At 47.3% G+C, this 21628-nt stretch overlaps 2 protein-coding genes across 2 annotated transcripts in view; one reads left to right on the plus strand and one right to left on the minus strand.

Moving 5' to 3' along the window:
- The first annotated feature begins 2459 nt into the window (after positions 1-2459).
- Positions 2460-5962, plus strand: LOC139398493 (myogenin-like). Its single transcript, XM_071144441.1, has 3 exons — positions 2460-3177; positions 4734-4833; positions 4928-5962. The coding sequence occupies exons 1-3, from the start codon at positions 2638-2640 to the stop codon at positions 5050-5052; spliced, it is 765 nt and encodes a 254-aa protein (XP_071000542.1). The 5' UTR covers positions 2460-2637; the 3' UTR covers positions 5053-5962.
- Positions 5963-6060: 98 nt separating this feature from the next.
- The window catches only part of LOC139398494 (liprin-alpha-2-like), a 30138-nt gene continuing 14570 nt past the window's right edge, over positions 6061-21628 (minus strand). The window contains exons 10-30 of the mRNA XM_071144443.1: positions 20501-20632; positions 20270-20332; positions 19984-20075; positions 19676-19805; positions 18869-19065; positions 18268-18496; positions 18005-18040; positions 17654-17781; positions 17336-17466; positions 17155-17239; positions 16796-16877; positions 16403-16603; positions 16029-16091; positions 13539-13565; positions 13125-13300; positions 12826-12923; positions 11895-12070; positions 8546-8614; positions 8221-8407; positions 7862-7957; positions 6061-7678 (exon numbers count right to left, since the gene is read on the minus strand). Of these exons, the coding sequence (XP_071000544.1) occupies positions 7899-7957; positions 8221-8407; positions 8546-8614; positions 11895-12070; positions 12826-12923; positions 13125-13300; positions 13539-13565; positions 16029-16091; positions 16403-16603; positions 16796-16877; positions 17155-17239; positions 17336-17466; positions 17654-17781; positions 18005-18040; positions 18268-18496; positions 18869-19065; positions 19676-19805; positions 19984-20075; positions 20270-20332; positions 20501-20632 (2361 nt within the window). The 3' untranslated portion in view covers positions 6061-7678; positions 7862-7898. The remainder of the gene's footprint in view (positions 7679-7861; positions 7958-8220; positions 8408-8545; positions 8615-11894; positions 12071-12825; positions 12924-13124; positions 13301-13538; positions 13566-16028; positions 16092-16402; positions 16604-16795; positions 16878-17154; positions 17240-17335; positions 17467-17653; positions 17782-18004; positions 18041-18267; positions 18497-18868; positions 19066-19675; positions 19806-19983; positions 20076-20269; positions 20333-20500; positions 20633-21628) is intronic.

Raw genomic sequence — 21628 nt, forward strand, 5'->3', positions numbered from 1 at the left:
CCAGACCATTACCCAACCTAGCCCTGTCCTAGACCATTACCCAACCTAGCCCTGTCCCAGACCACTACCCAACCTAGCCCTGTCCCAGACCATTACCCAACCTAGCCCTGTCCCAGACCACCACCCAACCTAGCCCTGTCCCAGACCATTACCCAACCTATCCCTGTCCCAGACCACTACCCAACCTAGCCCTGTCCCAGACCATTACCCAACCTAGCCCTGTCCCAGACCATTACCCAATCTAGCCCTGTCCCAGACCATTCCCCAACCTCTGTCTCTCTCATAGACCCCCAGACAGGGCTATGAGAGAGACAGACAGAGAAACAGACAGGGCTATGAGACAGACAGACAGAGACAGACAGGGCTATGAGAGGGACAGACAGGGCTGTGAGACAGACAGACAGGGCTATGATAGGGACAGACAGGGCTATGATAGGGACAGACAGGGCTATGAGAGGGACCGACAGGGCTATGATAGGGACAGACAGGGCTATGAGACAGACAGACAGGGCTATGAGACAGACAGACAGGGCTATGAGAGGGACAGACAGGGCTATGAGACAGACAGACAGGGCTATGAGAAGGACAGACAGGGCTATGAGAGAGACAGACAGGGCTATGATAGGGACAGACAGGGCTATGATAGGGACAGACATGGCTATGAGAGGGACAGACAGGGCTATGAGAGGGACAGACAGGGCTATGAGAGGGACAGACAGGGCTATGAGACAGACAGACAGGGCTATGAGACAGACAGACAGGGCTATGAGACAGACAGACAGGGCTATGAGACAGACAGACAGGGCTATGAGAGGGACAGACAGGGCTATGAGACAGACAGACAGGGCTATGAGAAGGACAGACAGGGCTATGAGAGAGACAGACAGGGCTATGATAGGGACAGACAGGGCTATGATAGGGACAGACGGGGCTATGAGACAGACAGACAGGGCTATGAGACAGACAGACAGGGCTATGAGAAGGACAGACAGGGCTATGAGAGAGACAGACAGGGCTATGAGAGGGACAGACAGGGCTATGATAGGGACAGACAGGGCTATGAGACAGACAGACAGGGCTATGAGACAGACAGACAGGGCTATGATACAGACAGACAGGGCTATGAGACAGACAGACAGGGCTATGAGAGGGACAGACAGGGCTATGAGACAGACAGACAGGGCTATGAGACAGACAGACAGGGCTATGAGAGAGACATACGGGGCTATGATAGGGACAGACAGGGCTATGATAGGGACAGACAGGGCTATGAGACAGACAGACAGGGCTATGAGACAGACAGACAGGGCTATGAGAGAGACATACGGGGCTATGATAGGGACAGACAGCGCTGTGAGACAGACAGACAGGGCTATGAGAGAGACAGACACGGCTATGAGAGAGACAGACAGGGCTATGAGAGAGACAGACAGGGCTATGACAGGGACAGACATGGCTATGAGAGAGACAGACAGGGCTATGATAGGGACAGACAGGACCATGGTGCATCCGAACGGAAGCCTGTCAGAATTAGCCTGTGAGCTATGAGGTGAGACGAGTCTTGAGGGATTAGCGACAGGCAGCTAGGCTAACACTCTGTCCAGGGTCAGGACAACCAAGGCCATCACAAATATCTTACCTGATGTAAATCTCACTGTTAAGACACATACCAGGCAATGTACAGACTGTACTCGACAGTGGAGAATTGGCCCACAGTCACTCAGGGGTGTCCAGTTATGTGTCTCCATCCATTCTCTTGGGCTTAAAGCCAAATAATAAGGACTTTCTATTGGATGTGGAAAACATGTCGAGATTTAACTCCATGTCCCCATGAACTTCACACAGATAAAACATCAGTCAAACATATCCATACTGAAAATCTTCATACCTTATTTTCAGAATGAATCAAAATAACTTTCCTTCAATTAATAACTTCAACAAAAGCTGCTGTGATACTTTCTGTCATCGAGTATGGGGATTTGAGAGTGGAGGTGACAGCTGTGTGTAGACTGTATGGTAGGGGACTTCAGGTATGATGTCGTGGAGGGGGACGTGAGGCAGGGAATAGCTCACTAAGGCAGCCATCTTTGATCCCATGGTCAGATCTGAGGTAATTAGACCAATTTCCATGGCAACCAGATCACATTCCATTATCTACTACGCCATTGGCCGACGCTCTACCTTGCACACATGCACACACACACGCACACACACGCGAGTGAGTACATAGACATAGCTTCCTATGCACACATATACACACAAACACACACACACACACACACACACGTACATACACACGTTCCTGAAGCCCTGGAGAGCAGGGCCCAACAGAGATGTGAAGTTTAGATGTGCAGCAACAGCTAAACGCCGTGTCAGGTTTCTCTGGGCTCGTGCTAAATTTAACCCTCTGATCCTGCAGCAGTCAGAGGGTTTAAATGCCAACCTGCAGTTGCTGCTCCACACCAGTTGTTCTCCACACATCTTCCTCTCTCCACTAACCCAGGCCAGAAGTGGGAGAGGCTCACTCACACACTCTCTCCAACACACTCAGACCTAACACCCCTATAGAACACACACAGTAGAGCCCAGAGGAACCAAACCAGAGTCTTCGCCCCCTAAACTTCAGCGTCGACCAGTATGGAGCTTTTCGAGACCAACCCCTACTTCTTCCCCGACCAACGCTTCTACGAAGGGGGGGACAACTTCTACCAGTCCCGGCTGCCGGGTGGGTATGACCAGGGGGGCTACCAGGAGCGCGGGGGTTCCATGATGGGACTTTGTGGGGGTCTATCCGGGGGGGTTGGGGTAGGGTTGGGTGGAGGTATGGAGGACAAGGCAACCCCCTCTGGTCTCTCCCCCCACCCGGAGCCCCACTGCCCCGGCCAGTGCCTACCCTGGGCCTGCAAGCTGTGCAAACGCAAGACAGTGACCATGGACCGGCGGAAAGCGGCCACAATGCGTGAGAAGAGGAGGCTGAAGAAGGTGAACGAGGCATTCGAGGCCCTGAAGAGGAGCACCCTGATGAACCCCAACCAGAGGCTGCCCAAGGTGGAGATCCTGAGGAGTGCCATCCAGTACATTGAGAGGCTGCAGGCACTTGTCTCCTCCCTCAACCAGCAGGAGAACGACCAGGGAACACAGGGCTTACAATACCGCACCGGACCTGCTCAACCCAGGGTGAGTAGGAGACAGGAACGCAGGGAGGAAGAGATGGACGGAGTGAGGGATGAAAGAACCACACCAACCTACAGTAGAGGTCTGGGAGAAAGAGCAAGGTAGAAGGGAGGAGAGAGGGATGGAGGGAGGGAGGTTAACAGAGATACATGATAATAGGAGTGGTTGAGGAGGAAGAGAAAGAATATGAGGAAAAGGCTAAATGAGAGAAAAGATGTGAATAATGTGAGAGAGGGAATGACACAGTAGAAGAGAGGCGTCAAAGAGGGAGAGGCAGACTGGAGAGGGATGAAGGGAATGAGGAGTGAAGAAAGAGGGAGAGGCAGACTGGAGAGGGATGAAGGGAATGAGGAGTGAAGAAAGAGGGAGAGGCAGACTGGAGAGGGATGAAGGGAATGAGGAGTGAAGAAAGAGGGAGAGGCAGACTGGAGAGGGATGAAGGGAATGAGGAGTGAAGAAAGAGGGAGAGGCAGACTGGAGAGGGATGAAGGGAATGAGGAGTGAAGAAAGAGGGACCAGAGACTTGGAAACAGATGCAAATGACATGGATGGGAATAATCACCCCCAACATTTAGGAAATAATGTTATTTGAGTACATGTAGGCCTACAGGCATTAACAGTGCTTTAGGTAAGGCAGGCGAGGCGGTTGGGTGTGTTAGTTGTAAAGGCTTTTTATATGTCTGTGTGTGCTAGTGTGAGTCTGGTAGGAGGGTAGGTCTACGTCTGGTGTGTAAACTCTGATATATGGTGTTCGCCGCTCGTAGAATACAAGGTTTCAACAGAACAGTTCCAGAACAGAGCTCTTACATTCATTGACAGTTGTCATAGACAAGTACCGCGGACAGAGCCCTCATCAAACCATCCACTAACAACACAGACAGAACAGCACTTAGAGTTGAAACATTGAAACATATTGAAATATTGAAACATTTCACCCTGGAGTGCGTGAATTCCCTTGGGAGTGCTGCTATGGCTATTGTTTTAAAAGACATGCGACATACATAATTTGTATCCCTCATAAGTACTTCAAACACAGCACTCACCTAATCTTGATTTAGTTTCATCTTAACCTACCAGCTTTCAGAAACAGTTGTAATGGATAATGTGTTATGACACAGTAGTACAATCAATTATTCATAAAGTAATTGATGAAGCTGTGTGTGTAGTGAGTGGAGTTGTGGGTAGTGTAGTGTGTGTGCTTCACTTGGTAGAGCATGGCGCTTCCAATGCCAGGGTTGTGGGTTCGATTCCCATGGGGACCAGTACGAAAAAATCTGAAAATGTATTCACTCACTACTGTAGTGTCTGCTAAATGACAATTAAAAAAAAGAAATTTGTTTGATGAATCATTGAAAAAGAGACAGGCAACACCAGCTTCTTAGCTACGACAGACAAAGATGATCAATAGTAGTGTGTGTTTGTCGTTGTGAGTAGCGTAGTGTGTGTGTATAGTTGTGAATGAGATGATGTGTGTGTCACTGGCATCGTCTGTGTGGGGTGGGGCGTGACGTGTCACACAAAGCGGGGTGAATGACAGTGCCTTGTCTCCATGGTAACAGGTGTCGTCGTCGAGTGAGCAGGGATCAGGCAGCACCTGCTGTAGCAGCCCAGAGTGGAGCAACACCTCAGACCACTGTGCCCAGAGCTACAGCAACGAGGGTAAACACACAATGTATTACATTTCAGCAATGCACCCTGAACTTGTTGAAAATGTTAGCTGTTTTGACGCTCTCTCTCTCATGTCTCTCTCTAGACCTCCTGAGTGCAGACTCTCCAGAGCAGACTAACCTGCGCTCTCTGACGTCCATCGTGGACAGCATCACAGCAGCAGAGGGGGCTCCTCTGGCCTACCCTGTACCTGTGGACATTCCCAAATAAACCCAGAGCAGCAGACAGACATGTGTGCTGTTAACAGGTCCAATACATCACAAACCATCTTTTTTTACTCCCTTCCATGGGAAGGTAGTCACTAATGGGATATAACTGGATAGGTGAAAGCTATGCAGCGAAACCTACTGTACATTCCACCATCCAAGCATGTTAGATCAGTGACTACTTCAATGAAGGGAGGAAAGAAGGCCAGGCCCTGTGTGTCCCAGCTAGTTGCAAGTTAGCACTTGGACACCACACAGCACCATACACACCCACACACCATACAACACCATACACACCAACATAGGCCAGGAGGTTTTTCCAGGACTAACTCCTGGCCCTAACCTAAAGCCCTCACACCTCTTCCAGGCCTGAGGCCTTATTCCCTCCCTACCAAACCCTGTGGTCCACGTCTCCCTACCAGTAGGTTACGGGTCAGATCCTAACCTGAGAACCCACTGACATCAATCTATGCATGTTTTAGGACAAAAATCCAGTTCCCTGTGTGGATCTCAAGTTAGAACTGAGGCCCTAAGTGCCACTGGAAAGGAGCAACGAGAATTATGGTTTTCTGTCCTGACTTAATGCAGAAAAATATGTTTCCTCCTTTTCTAAATCTTTCCCTGATCTATCTTGCATTCTGTTTGCGTGTGTTATGCTTAAAAACATTAGTTTATTATTTGTGGGGCCAATATGTACCATGGCAGTTTTGACCAATGCATCTGCTTAATTTAAACTGGTAATGAATGCTAGTGATGTAAATACGTTCCGTTTTCTACAGAGTGGTTTTGCTATTTTATTTTCTATTTTTTTGCTAACTTATTTTTGAGTTTTATAATAAAGATTGTTGTGTATTTGTAGATGTCCCAAGAAGTGATGTTTCTGTCTAAACTTGCATTAAAGACCATTTTCAATACTTGGCCACAGTTAACGTCTTAACATGCAAGCACATACTTGCATGCCAACCATCACCTCAAAATGAACACACAACATCAACATGTATCTTTACAAAAAACAGCTTTACTTATGTCTATAGTGTCATAAATACAATACACTTTTTAAATAGCCAAATAATAAAATCTTGATTTGTCAGCATCATTTCACACCTGGAATAAATACACACACAGTACTCGTAGCTGCCACAGTAACACATTACATCTTTTAGACACCTTTAAAACATTGGCTGTAAAATCAAAAGAAATACACCCATCCAACACTTCACTAGTTCACTGACAGAGCTCTCTCATTGGAGGAGAGGAGGTCATACACACAACACGTGCTAGTGCTCGGGCAGCATCATTGGCCACTTTCACATCCCCATGGCAACTGGACAGGAAAGGGGCGGCAGGGGAAAAGTCCATATATGGCATCATCACTGTCTCTGTCAGGTGTCCTGTTTGTGAGGATTTCGTTTGGCTGATGCCTAGCAGCAATTTACTGTTTGATTTGAAACGAAGTAGAGAAAAACAACACCATCCATCCATGGAGGTTAGTCTAGGGTTTGGCTTTCGTAACATGCTGTTTCCCTTAAGTCTCAAATATTGGAGCCTATTGCTTTCATTTACACACACAGCTCATCCTGTATCCTCTCATATCTACAGGATCACCTACTCTACTCATGGTAGCTACATCAGTGTCAAATAGAGGAAGGAAACAAGTGGAGATAGGAAAGAGCAGGAGGAAAGGAGAAAAGGAGATGGGAAAGGAGGATAGGAGATATGAAAAGAGAGAAGGAAAGTAGGGGATAAAAGGCAGGAAAGGTAACTGAACCGTTTAGGTCTGGACCCAAGAACCTGTGGCTGAGAATCATAGTAGTAGTATCACATAGAGTAACAGGCCCCTGCTTAGTGAGTCCTTCATATAACTCCAGACACTGACAGCATATAAGACACACAGAGGTCCAACACACAAATAGAACAGTCACCACCGAATACAGGGCATTGGGTTTCATACAGCAATGATATTATAATATTCTCCATATATAATTCCAATATATATATTTATATATATTTATATAAAAAAACATATGTCATCCATTTTATTTACAGAGAGACAATAAATGATTAATACCTTGCATAACCGAGGGGACAACGTGTAGGTGGAAAACACCCAGGAGCTAGAGTAGAGTTAGACTAGAACCCACAAATTAGCAATTAGGTCTAGAACCCACAGAGTAGGAATTAGGACTAGAACCCAGAGATTCGGAATTAGGACTAGAACCCACAGAGTAAGAATTAGGACTAGTACTCACAGATTCGGAATTAGGACTAGAACCCACAGAGTAGGAATTAGGAATAGAACCCACAGATAAAGAATTAGGACTAGAACCGACAGATTAGGAATTAGGACTATGCGGGAGCACGACACCACAACAACAAGGCTACTGGGGGTACTGGGTTTACTGGGAATAGCAACTGGGCCGAGTCTCCTTTACAGCAGCGAGTGTGGCAATGAGCACGCTCAGAGTTCAAAGGTCAAAAAGTCAGAGGTCACCTCCGAATTGCACGTGTCCCACGGAGAAGGTGAGAGGTGACGCTGGATACAGGTCCCTTAACGTCAAGATCTCTCCCAAATTTGGCATGTCACTCTCGAAAGGCCGCAAGCATGTGTCCATACAGGTCATGGGAATAAACTGAGAGAGATACAAAGGAAGACAGAAGGAGAAAGCGAGGGAGAGAAAGAAAGAGGGAGAGAGAGAGGGTTGGCAACTGGGGTGGAACTAGCATGAGGTTTCCCTAAACCTTTTGTTAGCATTGCTCAGTCAGGAATAGGCTAATGGTCCTAGCCATTTGTTAGCATTGCTAGGATGTCTTACCTGTTAACGTTAGCTCCTGTTAGTAAGTGGAGTGGAGTTAGCATGAGTACGTCCGTACAGCAGAGGGGTCGAGTCTCTGGGGAGCCGGGGGAGGAGCTAGACAGTGTGTGGCAGAAGTGGGCGTGGCCGAGCGGGACAGAGAGGAGACAGCGTGCAGTGAGACAGGCAAAGCAAAGAGACCGGCACACACTCACACACGCATAAATGCCCTCACACACATCAAGCGTTAAGATGAAATCATTTTGTGGCTGTTATTGTTAGGGCTTGCATTGTCAGTGAATCGCAAAACACACTCAAATCACATCCACACGACTGCAATTAACTACGACCTCACAGTACCCCTTTCCAAACACACACACCTTCTGGTTGCAGCTGTTTCCTGGGCACCAGGGCCATGGACGGGGGCATGGACATGGAGGGCATACGGAACCCAGCGGGCAGTGTTTCCATGGAGCCCGCCATCATGCCCATTCCCCCTCCTCCCTCCCGCGCTCGGAAACGCTTACGCCACGATGGAGAGCGGCGGAACGTCTTATCATCCCCACTCTACACAGAGAGAGAAAGTAAACAAACAAACAGCCATGTAAAAGCAGTCAAAGTGGTTATAAAGAAACTGAATCCATATTTCACAGGAAGACGGCAAAACTGAAACACTTGTGGGTCCATTATATCCTTATTACTCACCTCCTCCAGTCTGCGGTCAGTGCCCAGAGCCAGGACGTTGTTGAACTCTCTCTCTAGAACCTGCCGAGCCTGGCGCACACACACACAGCATAATATACAGCATTTATACAACGGGTGGGTCTAATCCTGAATGCTGGTTAAAAGTGCAATCCATCCCGTCTATTCCACAAGTTATCACCGGCTAAATCTATAGTGGTAAAATGCCTATTTTGCCTCTGTTCCATCTGACAGCGCAATCCACTGTCTCATCAGCCCAGCCAGGCAATCTATATACTTTATCTCCACTATAAAAAGCATCTAGACATTATCTCACATTTCTTTTAGACAACAGCTGAGATTTGTATAAACCTTAGTGTCTGTCTCTCCGACATTTGCAACATTGTTTCAATTTTCAAATTTGATCTCCAACTGTCCCACAGTAATGAACGTGTAGGGGTGGGTCAAGAGTTGGGACGAAAGAGAAAGCCAGGCAGCGTTTTTCAGCCAGTCGAAATCATGAATCAGCTGGCATCATTTTTATGGATATATATACAAAGAAATGTCAATTGAAAAAGGGTCAAACGAAACCAAATGCAGCTAGTTTGCAGTCTTCCCAGCTTCAGATTGAAGTTATTGTGTTAGCTGTGTTGTTGGCTAGCTCCTCTGAACAACAGCGTCCTAACGAGAGAGCACATTTTCTATGCCTGGTGAAATGGTGCCTAATTAGCTCATTGTTATGGATGTATCCAAATAAATGTCATTAGAAAACAACTTAAACAAATGCAACTACTGTTGTTGATTTTTCTTCACTGATTGGCGTGACTCTAAGTTAGTCGTAGTTGGCTAGCTAGCAAGCAAAGGGATAAGAATGTTTCCAGCCAGAGTGGCAACCGAACCAATAGAACGAATGACCAGCCGGCTTGGGTAGCAACCCTAGATTTGTTTCGGGACTATATCTTGTGGAAGGATGAAATAGTATGACTAAAGTTATCAAAATAAAGTTTTTAATTAAAATATGTCAATCATTGTTTGAAAATGTTGTTAACCCATTGTATAAAAGTTATAATGTTTTCGAAGCCAGTGGAGGATATATTGGCATGGTTTGCCGGCCCGAGACGAACTCCCGTGCCAATATATCCTCCAAACACCAGCTTTTCTGGCATTATCACTTAAATAGACAGCTGGCGTTACTCCTAGGGCTGTGGCAGTCATGACATTTTGTCAGCCGGTAGGTAATTGTCAAGCAAATGACTGCCGGTCTCACAGTAATTGACCGTTATTTAACATAAACATGTTTAGCATCTCCGGGCTTCCACACCATAGACATTTGACTGGTAAACTCATGGGTACACTCGCAAAGGCTGCTTGGTATTGTGGTGCAATAATTTCCATTGGAATGCAGAATGTTCATTCAAATAATACTAACTAATGTGGCTCATGCAATGGAATGTATACTTGAGTTGAGTTTGAGTTTATTTTATTTTTACAGGGACAGTGCACATTAATCAACGTTTCAGTAAAAGTGCCGGTTTTAGCCAGCCGGCTAATTTTCAACCGCAGTCCCTGGGCAGGTTATTAAAAACAATTACAATATAGACAATAGCAACATAGAACAAGCAAGACATAGCAACATAGGACAAGCAAGACATAGCATACAGACAGAGCAACATAGGACAAGCAAGACGCAGCATACAGACAGAGCAACATAAAACAAAAAGCAGCAAGACAAAATTCATAAAAGCAACAAAGTGTTTCCACACCTCACAAGCTACAGACAACAGACAACATGGAAAGCGGCAACACACAGCTAGGGACCATGTTCACAAATCTGATTTATCTTTAGCCATGTCTTCAAGCATTTTGTGAAAGTGTGATATGTGGTGCAGTTATGTGTGTCTGATGGCAGTGTATTCCAGACATGGGAAGCTCTCACAGAGAATGCAGATTTACTAAAGGTGCTTTTCCTTAGGGGAACTATACAGTCACCTCTCATGGCAGACCTTGTGGATCTGCTGCCATATGTCTGGGTTTTCTGTTTAACAAAAATATTGAGTGGAGGGGGAGCCAGGCCATTAAGGATCTTGAATACAAGACATGCGTCAGTGTATTGCACAAGATTTTCCCAACTCAAGAGCTCATGCTTTCTAAGGATGTGACAATGATGATGGCTATTGGGCTTCCTATCAAGCACTTTGAGAGCCTGTTTGTAGACAGACTGAATAGGTCTTAATGTTGTACAGCAAGCTTGGGCCCAACTAGTCAAGCAGTATGTTAAGTGGGGGAGTATCATAGATTTGAAGTACAGTTTTGCTACCTCTGTAGTCAAACAATTTTGTATAAATCGGAAATTAGCTAGGTTGAATTTGGTTATTTGAATGACCTTTTTCACATGCTTTTTAAAAGAGAGGTTGGAATCAAGTATGATGCCAAGGTACTTAAAATCGGATACCACCTGGAGCTTCTCCCCTGACACATAGACATCTGGCTCAGTAGCATCTGTTGCCCTCTTTGTGAAGAACATGCAAACAGGTTTTTTCACATTGAGATGCTTTGCTCCAATGGGTGCACTCAAAATGGCTACAAGTCCACCCATTATGTCATCATTGACTAGGGACGTCCGTTCTATTATGTGTAGGCCAACTGTAGGACAGTGAGAACAGCAGTAACGTTATAGCCTCAATAAACCTAGTTTCTCTCGGTTTGATGCAGTCAAGTCAGGTACTATGTAATCGGATGGAATGATAAATAACTAGCAAGAAGTTAGTCTAGCGCACGATAACAGTGGTTGCGGTCTCTCCCTCCATGCCTGCTCTGGTGTTCCGAGCCTCCAGTGTCTTACTCACACAAACACACACACACTCGGCCTCTGCTCCCTAATAGTCTAGAGCTGCTCGCTCTGTGCCTCTCTCTCTCTCCCTTTCTCTACAGCTCTGTTTTGATAAAGTAGCGAAACAATGGGCTTTTCTGCTGCTTCCCTCACTCAGATCGGACCGGTTGTCTTGTAGGTCCTTGTCTTGTAGGGTTTTAAAAATGTATTTATGCATATTCCGGGGCTTCCCGTGTCCATTTCCAAACAGGAGCCCTAATTCTCATCATCATTTGTCCTCATCATTCAGATTATTCACATTTAACCATGAAGTGTTTAGAGAGTAATTAGATGGACAATAGAGCACTGAGTACCAGGCAATTAGCGTTTGGTAAACTACCCATCAGCAGCATTGATTTGAGCAGTTTTGAATGCCAACGGTCACAGGGAATTTGACTGGGTCATGACTCGTGACTGGTGTGGCGGTAATATGCTAACTGTGACAGCCCTAGTCATTCCTACACAGCGCTAGTCCCTCGACCAAGGGTGTGTGTCTGTGTGTACCTGTGTGTTCTGCATGGGGATCTGCAATATGAGAGCCAGGCTGCTGTAGTCGAAGGTCTCATCCAGAGCAATGAGAGCCCCGTGGACTCCACTCTCCATCAGGTTGGTATTGTAGTCCTTCAGACCTATACTCTGGACCCAGTGCACTACCTGCTCATTGGTCCACACTAACGCATCTACAGAGAGGGGGGAAGGGGTATGGAAAGAGGGGGAGAGGAGAGAGAGACAGAGAGAGGTGTATTACTATCACAGCATATAGACCAGTGCATCTAATAAACAGACAGAGAATATCATATCAGAAGTATTCACACTCCAATAGTGTACTCTCAATGGCATACTGCCTTTGTTCTGAATAAGCACAGCTGTCACCCAGCTTTTTCAGAGAGGAACAGGCGGTGTGTGTGTGTGTGTGAGGAGGGGGGCATCTGATGTGACAGGACAGCTGAGTCAAGTTCATATGCAGTGCTGAAGGTCATAAGGTAGCAAAGCTTTAGCTGGCTCTCTGTGTGTGTGTGTTCATGTGCGTGTGCGTGCGTGTGCGTGTGTGTTCGTGTGCGTGTGTGTGTTCGTGTGCGTGCGTGCGTGTGTGTGTTCGTGTGCGTGCGTGTGTGTGTGTGTGTGTGTGTGTGTGTGTGTGTGTGTGTGGAGATAGCAGTAAAAGGCTCAGCTGTCCATACATAGAGCTCCAACCCTCTTAAATCCCGTGTGGCTCAGTTGGTAGAGCATGGTGCTTGCAACTCCAGGGTTGTTAGTTTGATTCCCTGGGGGACCAGTATGAAAATGTATGAACTCACTACTGTAAGTCGCTCTGGATAAGAGTGTCTGCTAAATGACTAAAATGTAAATGTGCTGTGTCTGCAGACCACTGAGACAGGATCTCACATGATGATATTTAGAATGAGAGATCCTGTCTATGAGTATGGATGTTTACCTTTCATGTCGTGCATGCTCTCCTCTCTACGACGGTCCAGGTCTTTCCTGTCGTAATTCAGTCTCTTCAAGCACATAATCCCATACTGCAGACTGGCCCTGATACACACAATATTATTTGTGAATTTTGTATTCCCACATTTTTATGGGTTAAATGTCATTGTTGACTGCACAAATTGAATACATATGTCATCACTTTTATGCCTATTTTTCCTATATTGATATTGAAAGTGTAGCATGGCAGCTCCAAAGAACGGTTGCTCTTGCCGTGGTGGCTGGCTGGTTACCATGGTGACTGACCTGTGGAAGCTGTCAACCATCTTGAGGTGTGTGCGGAGGTCTTTCTTGGTGAGGTGGTCCAGCATGCGGGCGTCCACCAGACACTCCATGAAGTAGGAGCGGTACTGAGGCAGACCCAGGCTGGGCAGCCACTCATTACCGATCCACTCATGGTTCATATCCCCGTATGCCAGAGTCTGTGTGTCAGGAGGGACACAGTTAGTGAGTATGTTTGGCTGAGATTAGATACAATTGAGAGGTTCATCTGTGTACGTGGATTAACCAAAAGGGTAGGCGTGTGTGTATGTGTGTATGTGTGTGTGTGTGTGTGTGTGTGTGGTCTGAGACTGTGCTCTCTGTGACATGGTGACTACCCCCCTGGCTCAGGTAATTGTTGTGATAACAACGACAGGTGTTAGTGGGAGGAGTGCTCACCTGAGCCCAGCTGCCCTCCTCATTCTCCTGAGTGATTGACAGCGTGGCAGAGACAGGACAGATTGGGTTAGACGCATGCACACAGTTAGCTAATGCTAATCACACACTGAGCTCTACAAATCTCTCCCTCGCCCTCCATTTGGCAACTCTGACCACAACTCTCTCCTCCTGATTCCTTCTTACAAGCAAAAATTAAAGTAGGAAGCACCAGTGACCAGTGACTCGGTCTATAAAAAAGTGGTCAGATGAAGCAGATACTAAACTACAGGACTGTTTAGCTATCACAGACTGGAATATGTTCCGGGATTCTTCCGATGACATTGAGGAATACACCACATCAGTCACTGGCTTTATCAATAAGTTCATCGAGGACGTCGTCCCCACAGTGACTGTACGTACATACCCCAACCAGAAGCCATGGATTACAGGCAACATTCACACTGAGCTAAATGGTAGAGCTGCAGCTTTCAAGGAGCGGTACTCTAATCAGGAAGCTATTAAGAAATCCTGCTATGCCCTCCGACACACTATCAAACAGGCAAAGCCTCAATACAGGGCTAAGATCGAATCATACTACACCGGCTCCGATGCTCGTCGGATGTGGCAGGGCTTGCAAACTATTACAGACTACAAAGTGAAGCACAGCCGAGAGCTTCCCAGTGGCAAGAGCCTACCAGACAAGCTAAATAACTTCTATGCTCGCATCGAGGCAAGTAATACTGAAACATGCATGAGAGCATCAGCTGTACCGACTGTGTGATCACGCTCTTCGCAACCGATGTGAGTAAGACCTTTAAACAGGTCGACGTTCACAAGGCCGCAGGACCAGGCAGATTACCAGGACGTGTAGTGCGAGCATGCGCTGACCAACTGGCAAGTGTCTTCACTGACATTTTTAACCTCTTCCTGTCTGAGTCTGTAATACCAACATGTTTCAAGCAGACCACCATAGTCCCTGTGCCCACGAACACTAAGGTAACCTGCCTAAAAGACTACTAACCCGTAGCACTCACGTCTGTAGTCATGAAATGCTTTGAAAGGCTGGTCATGGCGCTCATCAACACCATTATCCCAGAAACCGTAGATCCACTCCAATTTGCACACCGCCCCAACACAGATCCACAGATGACGCCATCTCTATTGCACTCCACACTGCCCTTTCCCACAGAAGGAACACCTACGTGAGAATGCTATTCATTGACTACAGCTCAGCGTTCAACATCATAGTGCTCTCAAAGCTCATCACTAAGCTAAGGACCCTGGGACTAAACACTTCCCTCTGCAACTGGATCCTGGACTTCCTGATGGGCTGCCCCCAGGTGGTGAGAGTAGGTAACAACACATCCACCACGCTGATCCTCAACACGGAGGCCCCCCAGGGGTGCTTGCTCAGTCCCCTCCTGTACTCCATGTTCATTCATGACTGCATGGCCAGGCACGACTCCAACATCATTAAGATTGCAGATGACGCAACAGTGGTAGGCCTGATCACTGACAATGATGAGACAGCCTATAGGGAGGTCAGAGACCTGACCATGTGGTGCAAGGACAACAACCTCTCCCTCAACATGATCAAGACAAAGGAGATGATTGTGGACCACAGGAAAAGGAGGCCCGAGCACGCCCCCATTCTCATCGACAGGGCTGCAGCGGAGCAGGTTTGAGAGCGTCAAGTTCCTTGGCGTCGACATCACCAACAAACTAACATGGTCCAAGCATACCAAGACAGTTGTGAAGAGGACACAACAAAACCTATTCCCCCTCAAGAGACTGAAAAGATTTGGCATGGGTCCTCAGATCCTGAAAAGGTTTTACAGCTGCACCATCGAGAGCATCCTGATCGGTTGCATCTCTGCCTGGTATGGCAACATAATTACCTCAATTACCTCGACACTGGTGCCTCCGCACATTGACACATTGACTCTGTACCGGTACCCCCTGTATATAGCACCACTATTGTTATTTACTGCTGCTCTTGAATTATTTGTTATTCTTTTCCCTTACTTTCTTTTAGATATTTTCTTAAAACAGCATTGTTGGTTAAGGGCTTATAAGTAAGCATTTCACTGTAAGCTCTACACCTGTTGACAAATAAAATTTGATTGACATTTTTTGAGTGATCTGAGTCCCATGCACCAATGTAACCGACCAGGTACTGAACCCAGGAAAGCCATATGGAGAGATGGATCAACTTTAACACCAGAATGCTGAGACATAATTCATCACAACACACCCAACACAACCTAACAGACAACCAGCATAAATCTACACACAATAACCCATCAAAACAACAGAGCCTAATATGGTGCACCAAAGACATGCTAACCCAGGCACAAACAAGGAGGCAGTATGCGTTGTAGTTGTAGGAGGCTGGGGATGAGCGTTTGCAGAAGCAGGCATATGTGTAGCACAGCGGGGCAGAGTGTGTGTGGGTGTGTGATGTGTGTGGTGTGTGTGTGGTGGGGAGGGGGTCACACAGATGGCACTGACCGCTTTAGTGGAGGAAGCCAGGTTCTCCATCTCTTCATGGGTTAACCACACATTTCCGGAGGACTGTGCAGAGAGGGAGAGCACGCACGAGCACGCACACACAATTACAGACAGACAACAAAGAATAGCACGCACACACGCATACAGTGTCTGTAGTGAGAGGGAGTGTGTCGGGCAGGCAGTATCTGGCACACTGTTGAGAGAGTAGGTTTCCCGCTCCACCCCATGCAGCACAGTGGACAGAGTGAAGAGTACTGTCAACTCCAAAAGCACTATCATTACAGGGTCAGTGAAGTGACAGGTGATGGGCAGTGTGTGTGTATGTACCATGAGCGGTACAAAGAGGCTGTGTGTGTGTGTGTGTGTGTTTGTACCGTTCTAGAGGTGAGCGGGGCAGAGGGGCTGGTGAGGGACACCATCTCCTGGATGGCCAGTCTCAGTTTGAGGCGGTGCAGGGGGTTACTGATGCCAATCTCCCTCTGGATCTCTGTGTCCGACAGGGCCGACATGATGGCACCGCTCTTCACGTTGGCACGACACGCTGCCACGTACCAGGCGGGCATCCCCACCCACAACTACATTGGTGAGAGAGAGCATCATCTTCATCATCACCACCACCGTCAACATCATAATCACACACAGTATAACACTCCAGGTGATTATATGGTAGGGCAAGGTTAAGGTACAGTAGGGTTTAGGGGAATCTGGAGGCTAGGGATAGGGTAAGGTTGTGGTGGAGGTTAGGGGTCAGGAGTTAGAGGTTATACCTCTAGCCAGGAGACCACAGTTGGTCCATCCCACTGAGCGAAGGGCAGTCCTCTCCTCCTGGCCTCCTCTAGCAGCTCATGTCTGACACAGAGACAGGGGAGAGATAGAAACGGAGAGAAAGAGAGAGTGAGAGAGAGAGAAAGAGAGAGGAGAGTAAACAACTAATGTTGGCATGGCCTCTGGAGCACATGAATGTTTTATTCTACTACGGAACAGAGCGAGGCCAGGGTTTCACAGCTTCCAAAATGTATTCACAATTCAACTGACAGAGACACCACCAATTGACCTTGCATTTAGACAGAAAGAGAAAGAGAGTGTGTGTGTGTGTGTGTGTGTGAGTGGTAGGTAAAGGTCTTACTTCTTCTTCATCCTGCGGTCTCTCTCTGCCTGCGTGCCCAGCTTGCCCAGAGTCATGGTGTCTCCGATGCTCATCTCAAAGTCTACTGAGACACACAACACAACAGACATAGCATCACTCACACATACCTGTACATACAGTAGCCTACAGAAGACAGAGATTACAGGTCCAGCTGAGTTACCTCCCGGCATCAGGGCAGGCAGAGGGTGTCCCTCCCTCCCCAGTGTCCCTCCTCCCTCCATCCTGCCCTTCTCCTTGCTCTTCCCAAACAGACGACCTATAGATGACTTGATGCCCTTCTTCGCTTTACCCCTGTAGAGAGAGAGAGAGAAAGAGAGAGAGAGTGAGCGAGGGAGAGAGAGAGAGAGACACAAAGTATAAGTGGGATTGAAAGAATGTGTGTGTATGTGGGGGAGGGGGGTTGTATGTATGTGTGTGTGTGTGTGTGTGTGTGTGTGTGTGTGTGTGTGTGTGTGTGTGTGTGTGTGTGTGTGTGTACCCTCGTCCGTCCTCCAGACTGCCAGTGAGCTGGGCGAAGTTGGTCTCCAGTCTCAGACTGCGGGGAGAGGAGGGGGGAGACGTCTCACACTTGATAGTAGCCTTGTCCTCACGAGCTTCCACTGGAGACTGGAGGGAGAGAGAGAGGTGAGAAAGAGTGAAGCCACCTTTATCTGTCAGGAGGCTTCAAATAGGAGCTTTCTCAGAGAGGCTGTGACAACACCTTGTCCAGCGGGAAGGATCCTGTCTTTCCAATCGCAACCTTGAAAACTTTGTTCATTTCAGTAACTCTCCATATCTGGGAGCTGTACTGCCTCTCTTAGTTGTGTAGATAAAGAGAAAACTGACTTACTGCTATTTTTCTACGGTGTTTCCTTAAGTCGCTAGGCTGTTAAAGACAGGAGGGAGGCACAGACACACCAACACATAGTTAGAGGCAACCAGTTGTTAGACATACAATCAAAACCAGTTACTGGGGTTACCGAAGAGAGAATGAATAAGCAGCAGTTGAGTGACTTTTTGTTTCACACTGTAAACATTGTGTGTGAGTACATCCATCCAAATATGTTTTCAAGTCAGTCCTCTCTGATGGTTAAGTGCATGTCTGCGTCTCACCAGGGTCATGATTCCCAGCTGGTGGCTGGCGTTGTGGGTGTTGTGTTTGGGGGTAGAGCGTCCGCTGGTGGGAGGGGACGAGGAGGAAGCCAGGGACTGGGCAGTGGCTGAGCTGGGCATGGTTCGGGGGCGGAGTGTAACGTTGAGTCCGTCCATGCTACCACTGTTCACACGAGACTCTATCTCATCTGCCCTAAGGTCAGCAGACTCCCTCTCCACCTGGATCATCCTGAACACCAGAGAGTACAGTGGGATGAGACACAATAACTACATCTTACACACATAATAACTACATCATACACACATAATAACTACATCATACACACAATAACTACATCATACACACATAGCAACTACATCATACACACATAATAACCAGCAGTATAACGCATGTTCCCTGGGTGAGTGAGTTAAAGAAAAATGGTGCATCAAAAATGGGGGAAAGAACTTGCACATCGCTCTGCCTAGGAGTAACACAACCCTCAGGAAAGAAAGAAGCCAAGGCTTCAGATTCTGGAAAATGCTGGAGATATTATGGTGGAAGGTAGGGAGGGAGATAGTGGATATTGCGATAGTTGTCTGCGTTGGTGTGTTCTCCTACCTGATCTCCTCGTTGATGGCATCCAGCTGCTCCTGCAACATCAGAGCCAGAGTCTGTGCATCTGATTGGCCGCTGGGTGACAGGAGGACGGAGCTAACATCATCATCTAGGTCTGACTCAGCCTCCACATCACTGCCCAGGAGGTGACTGACACTGCCACGTAGAGATGAGTATTCCTGCTCAAACACCGCACACACCTGTATGGTAAATACACACACACACACACACACTGTTAGACACCGCACACACCATTACGATAGATGCACACACACACGTTACACACGGCATACACCTGTACGACAGTTACACATTACACACATCAGATTACACACAGTCTGCTCAGATACCCAAACAAATCCACACTCACACCTCATATACTTAAACACTTTAGAAACACACATGTTGATAAAGACATACCACTTACATAACACATACGTACGTCCAAGGTAGCAGGGGTCAGAGAGAGAAGCATTGGTTAGGTGAGAGCTGTATGTAATGAGGGACAAATGCAGTGTGTTAAGCTTAACAACCATCAGCCATATTACTGCCCTCATCAGGGCCATCAGCCATGAGGGAGAGGAGGGGAAGAGAGGAGGAAGAGAGGAGACACTAACAAAGGGGAGGAGAGGGGGCATATGTGGAGAGGAAGACAGGATATGTGGTGTTTCATGACATAGCTTGGAATGGGCACAGGAATTGGACACACAGGCCGAGGGGAGGGTACCAAGTTTGGCACAGGTGTGTGCGTGTGGTGTGTGTGTGTGGTGGGTGTGTGGTGTACGTGTGTGTTTGTGAGTATGTGGTTACCTTGTTGGGTTCGTTGCGTAGCGCTGCCAGGCGGCCCTTCTGTGCCCGTCTGATGACAGCAGAGCTGTAGTGCCCATCCTGCCCTTCTACCACTGAGAAACGCAGGTCACTGGCACTGCCCATGTGAGACCTATACACACACACACACACACACACACACACACACACACACACACACACACACACACACACACACACACACACACACAGAGAAAACCTGGTCAGTATAGGGTGCTAGTATGGGGCAAGTGTGGGACTAGTGTGTGTGTGTGTATAGTGTGTGTGTTTGTGTGTGTATGTCTGTGTACCGTGGGTGTGATCCATCTCCAAACACTCCACTCCGGCGTTTCAAGTGGTCGATCTCATTCCGCAGCTTCTCAATCTCACCAATCAGACGCTCCTGACGAATGAAGGCATTGTGGGATTGAACAACATCAATGTCCAATCACAATATTTGTAACAGTTTAACTCTCATCCAATACATGTGGCTCTCCATAAAGTTTGTGTGTGAAAAGTTTCAATGAATAGAACGTTGGATGCATAGAGGGATGTGTGTTGTGTTGTTCATGTGTTGTGTGTCCAGGCCTGACTCACCCTGGTGTGGTGGAACTCCTCCAGCTGTTTCTGGGAGTTCTCCAGATCCTGAATCAGGGAGTTCTGGAACAAACAGGAAGAGGATAAGACATCACTGTTCAGCTATAGTTTGGGAATCACTAGTTTATAGAGGCCTGAGTACGTCGTATTTGTGTGTGTGTGTTGCGCGCGTGTGTGTGTGTGTGTTGCGTGTGTGTGTGTGTGTGTGTGTGTGTGTGTTGCGTGTCATGCCTTGTCCTCCAGTGCTGCCATGCGTTCTTTAAGGTGAAGCTGCAGTCTCTCGTTAGACTCAGTGAGCAGACGGTCTACTGTGTCAGACAAACGCTTGTTGTGTTCTTCATTCATCTTCTCTCTCTGACGTGCCTGAGAGAGGGACGGAGAGACAGAAAGGGAGTGAAAAAGAGAGAGAGGATGAAAAGTTCATGACTTTTGTCACCCACATACAGAAGTACTCCATACACTCCATGAGAACAGCACTAGAAAACAGAATGAGAGAGAAAGGACTTGATTTGACAACATTGTATTCTGCAGTCAGAGGAAACACTACCTTGACATCATACCTCAACCACACACACACATTCACAGCTGGTTCCTCATAGAGCTACTTTAACTATACTCATGAGCTCACATGCAGAGATAGAATCTAGACGTGTGAATTATTCCAATTGTAAATATATATAGTCAGAGCTCTGTGGGGTAACAGGCTACAGCAGGAAACGTGTGTATTCGGCTCATATTTATAAAGCAAAAGGCATAGTGAGTGTGTGATACTCTAAATATGGAGTTGTCCCCCCTTTGCTGCTATAACAGCTTCCACTCTTTTGGGAAGGCTTTCCACTAGATGTGGGGGCTTGCTTCCATTTAGCCACAAGAGCATTCGTGAGGTTGGGTACTGATGTTGAGCGATTAGGCCTGGCTCGCAGTCGACGTTCCAATTCAACCCAAAGGTGTTTGATGTGGTTGAGGCCATGGCTCTGTGCAGGTCAGTCAAGTTCTTCTACACCGATCTTGACAAACCATTTCTGTATGGACCTCGCTTTGTGCACGGGGGCATTGTCATGCTGAAACAGGAAAGGGCTTTCCCCAAACTGTTGCCATAAAGTTGGAAGCACAGAATCGTCTAGAATGTCATTGTATGCTGTAGCGTTAAGATTTCCCTTCACTGGAAAAATAGCAGACCATTATTCCTCCTCCACCAAACTTTACAGTTGGCACTATGCATGGGCCAGGTAGTGGTCTCCTGGCATCCGCCAAACCCAGATTCATCTGTCGGACTGCCAGATAATGAAGCGTGATTCATCACTCCAGAGAACGTATTTCCACTGCTCCAGAGACCAATGGCGGCGAGCTTTACACCAC

The sequence above is a fragment of the Oncorhynchus clarkii genome, unplaced genomic scaffold (assembly GCF_045791955.1).
Source record: "Oncorhynchus clarkii lewisi isolate Uvic-CL-2024 unplaced genomic scaffold, UVic_Ocla_1.0 unplaced_contig_9755_pilon_pilon, whole genome shotgun sequence".
NCBI lineage: Eukaryota > Metazoa > Chordata > Actinopteri > Salmoniformes > Salmonidae > Oncorhynchus > Oncorhynchus clarkii.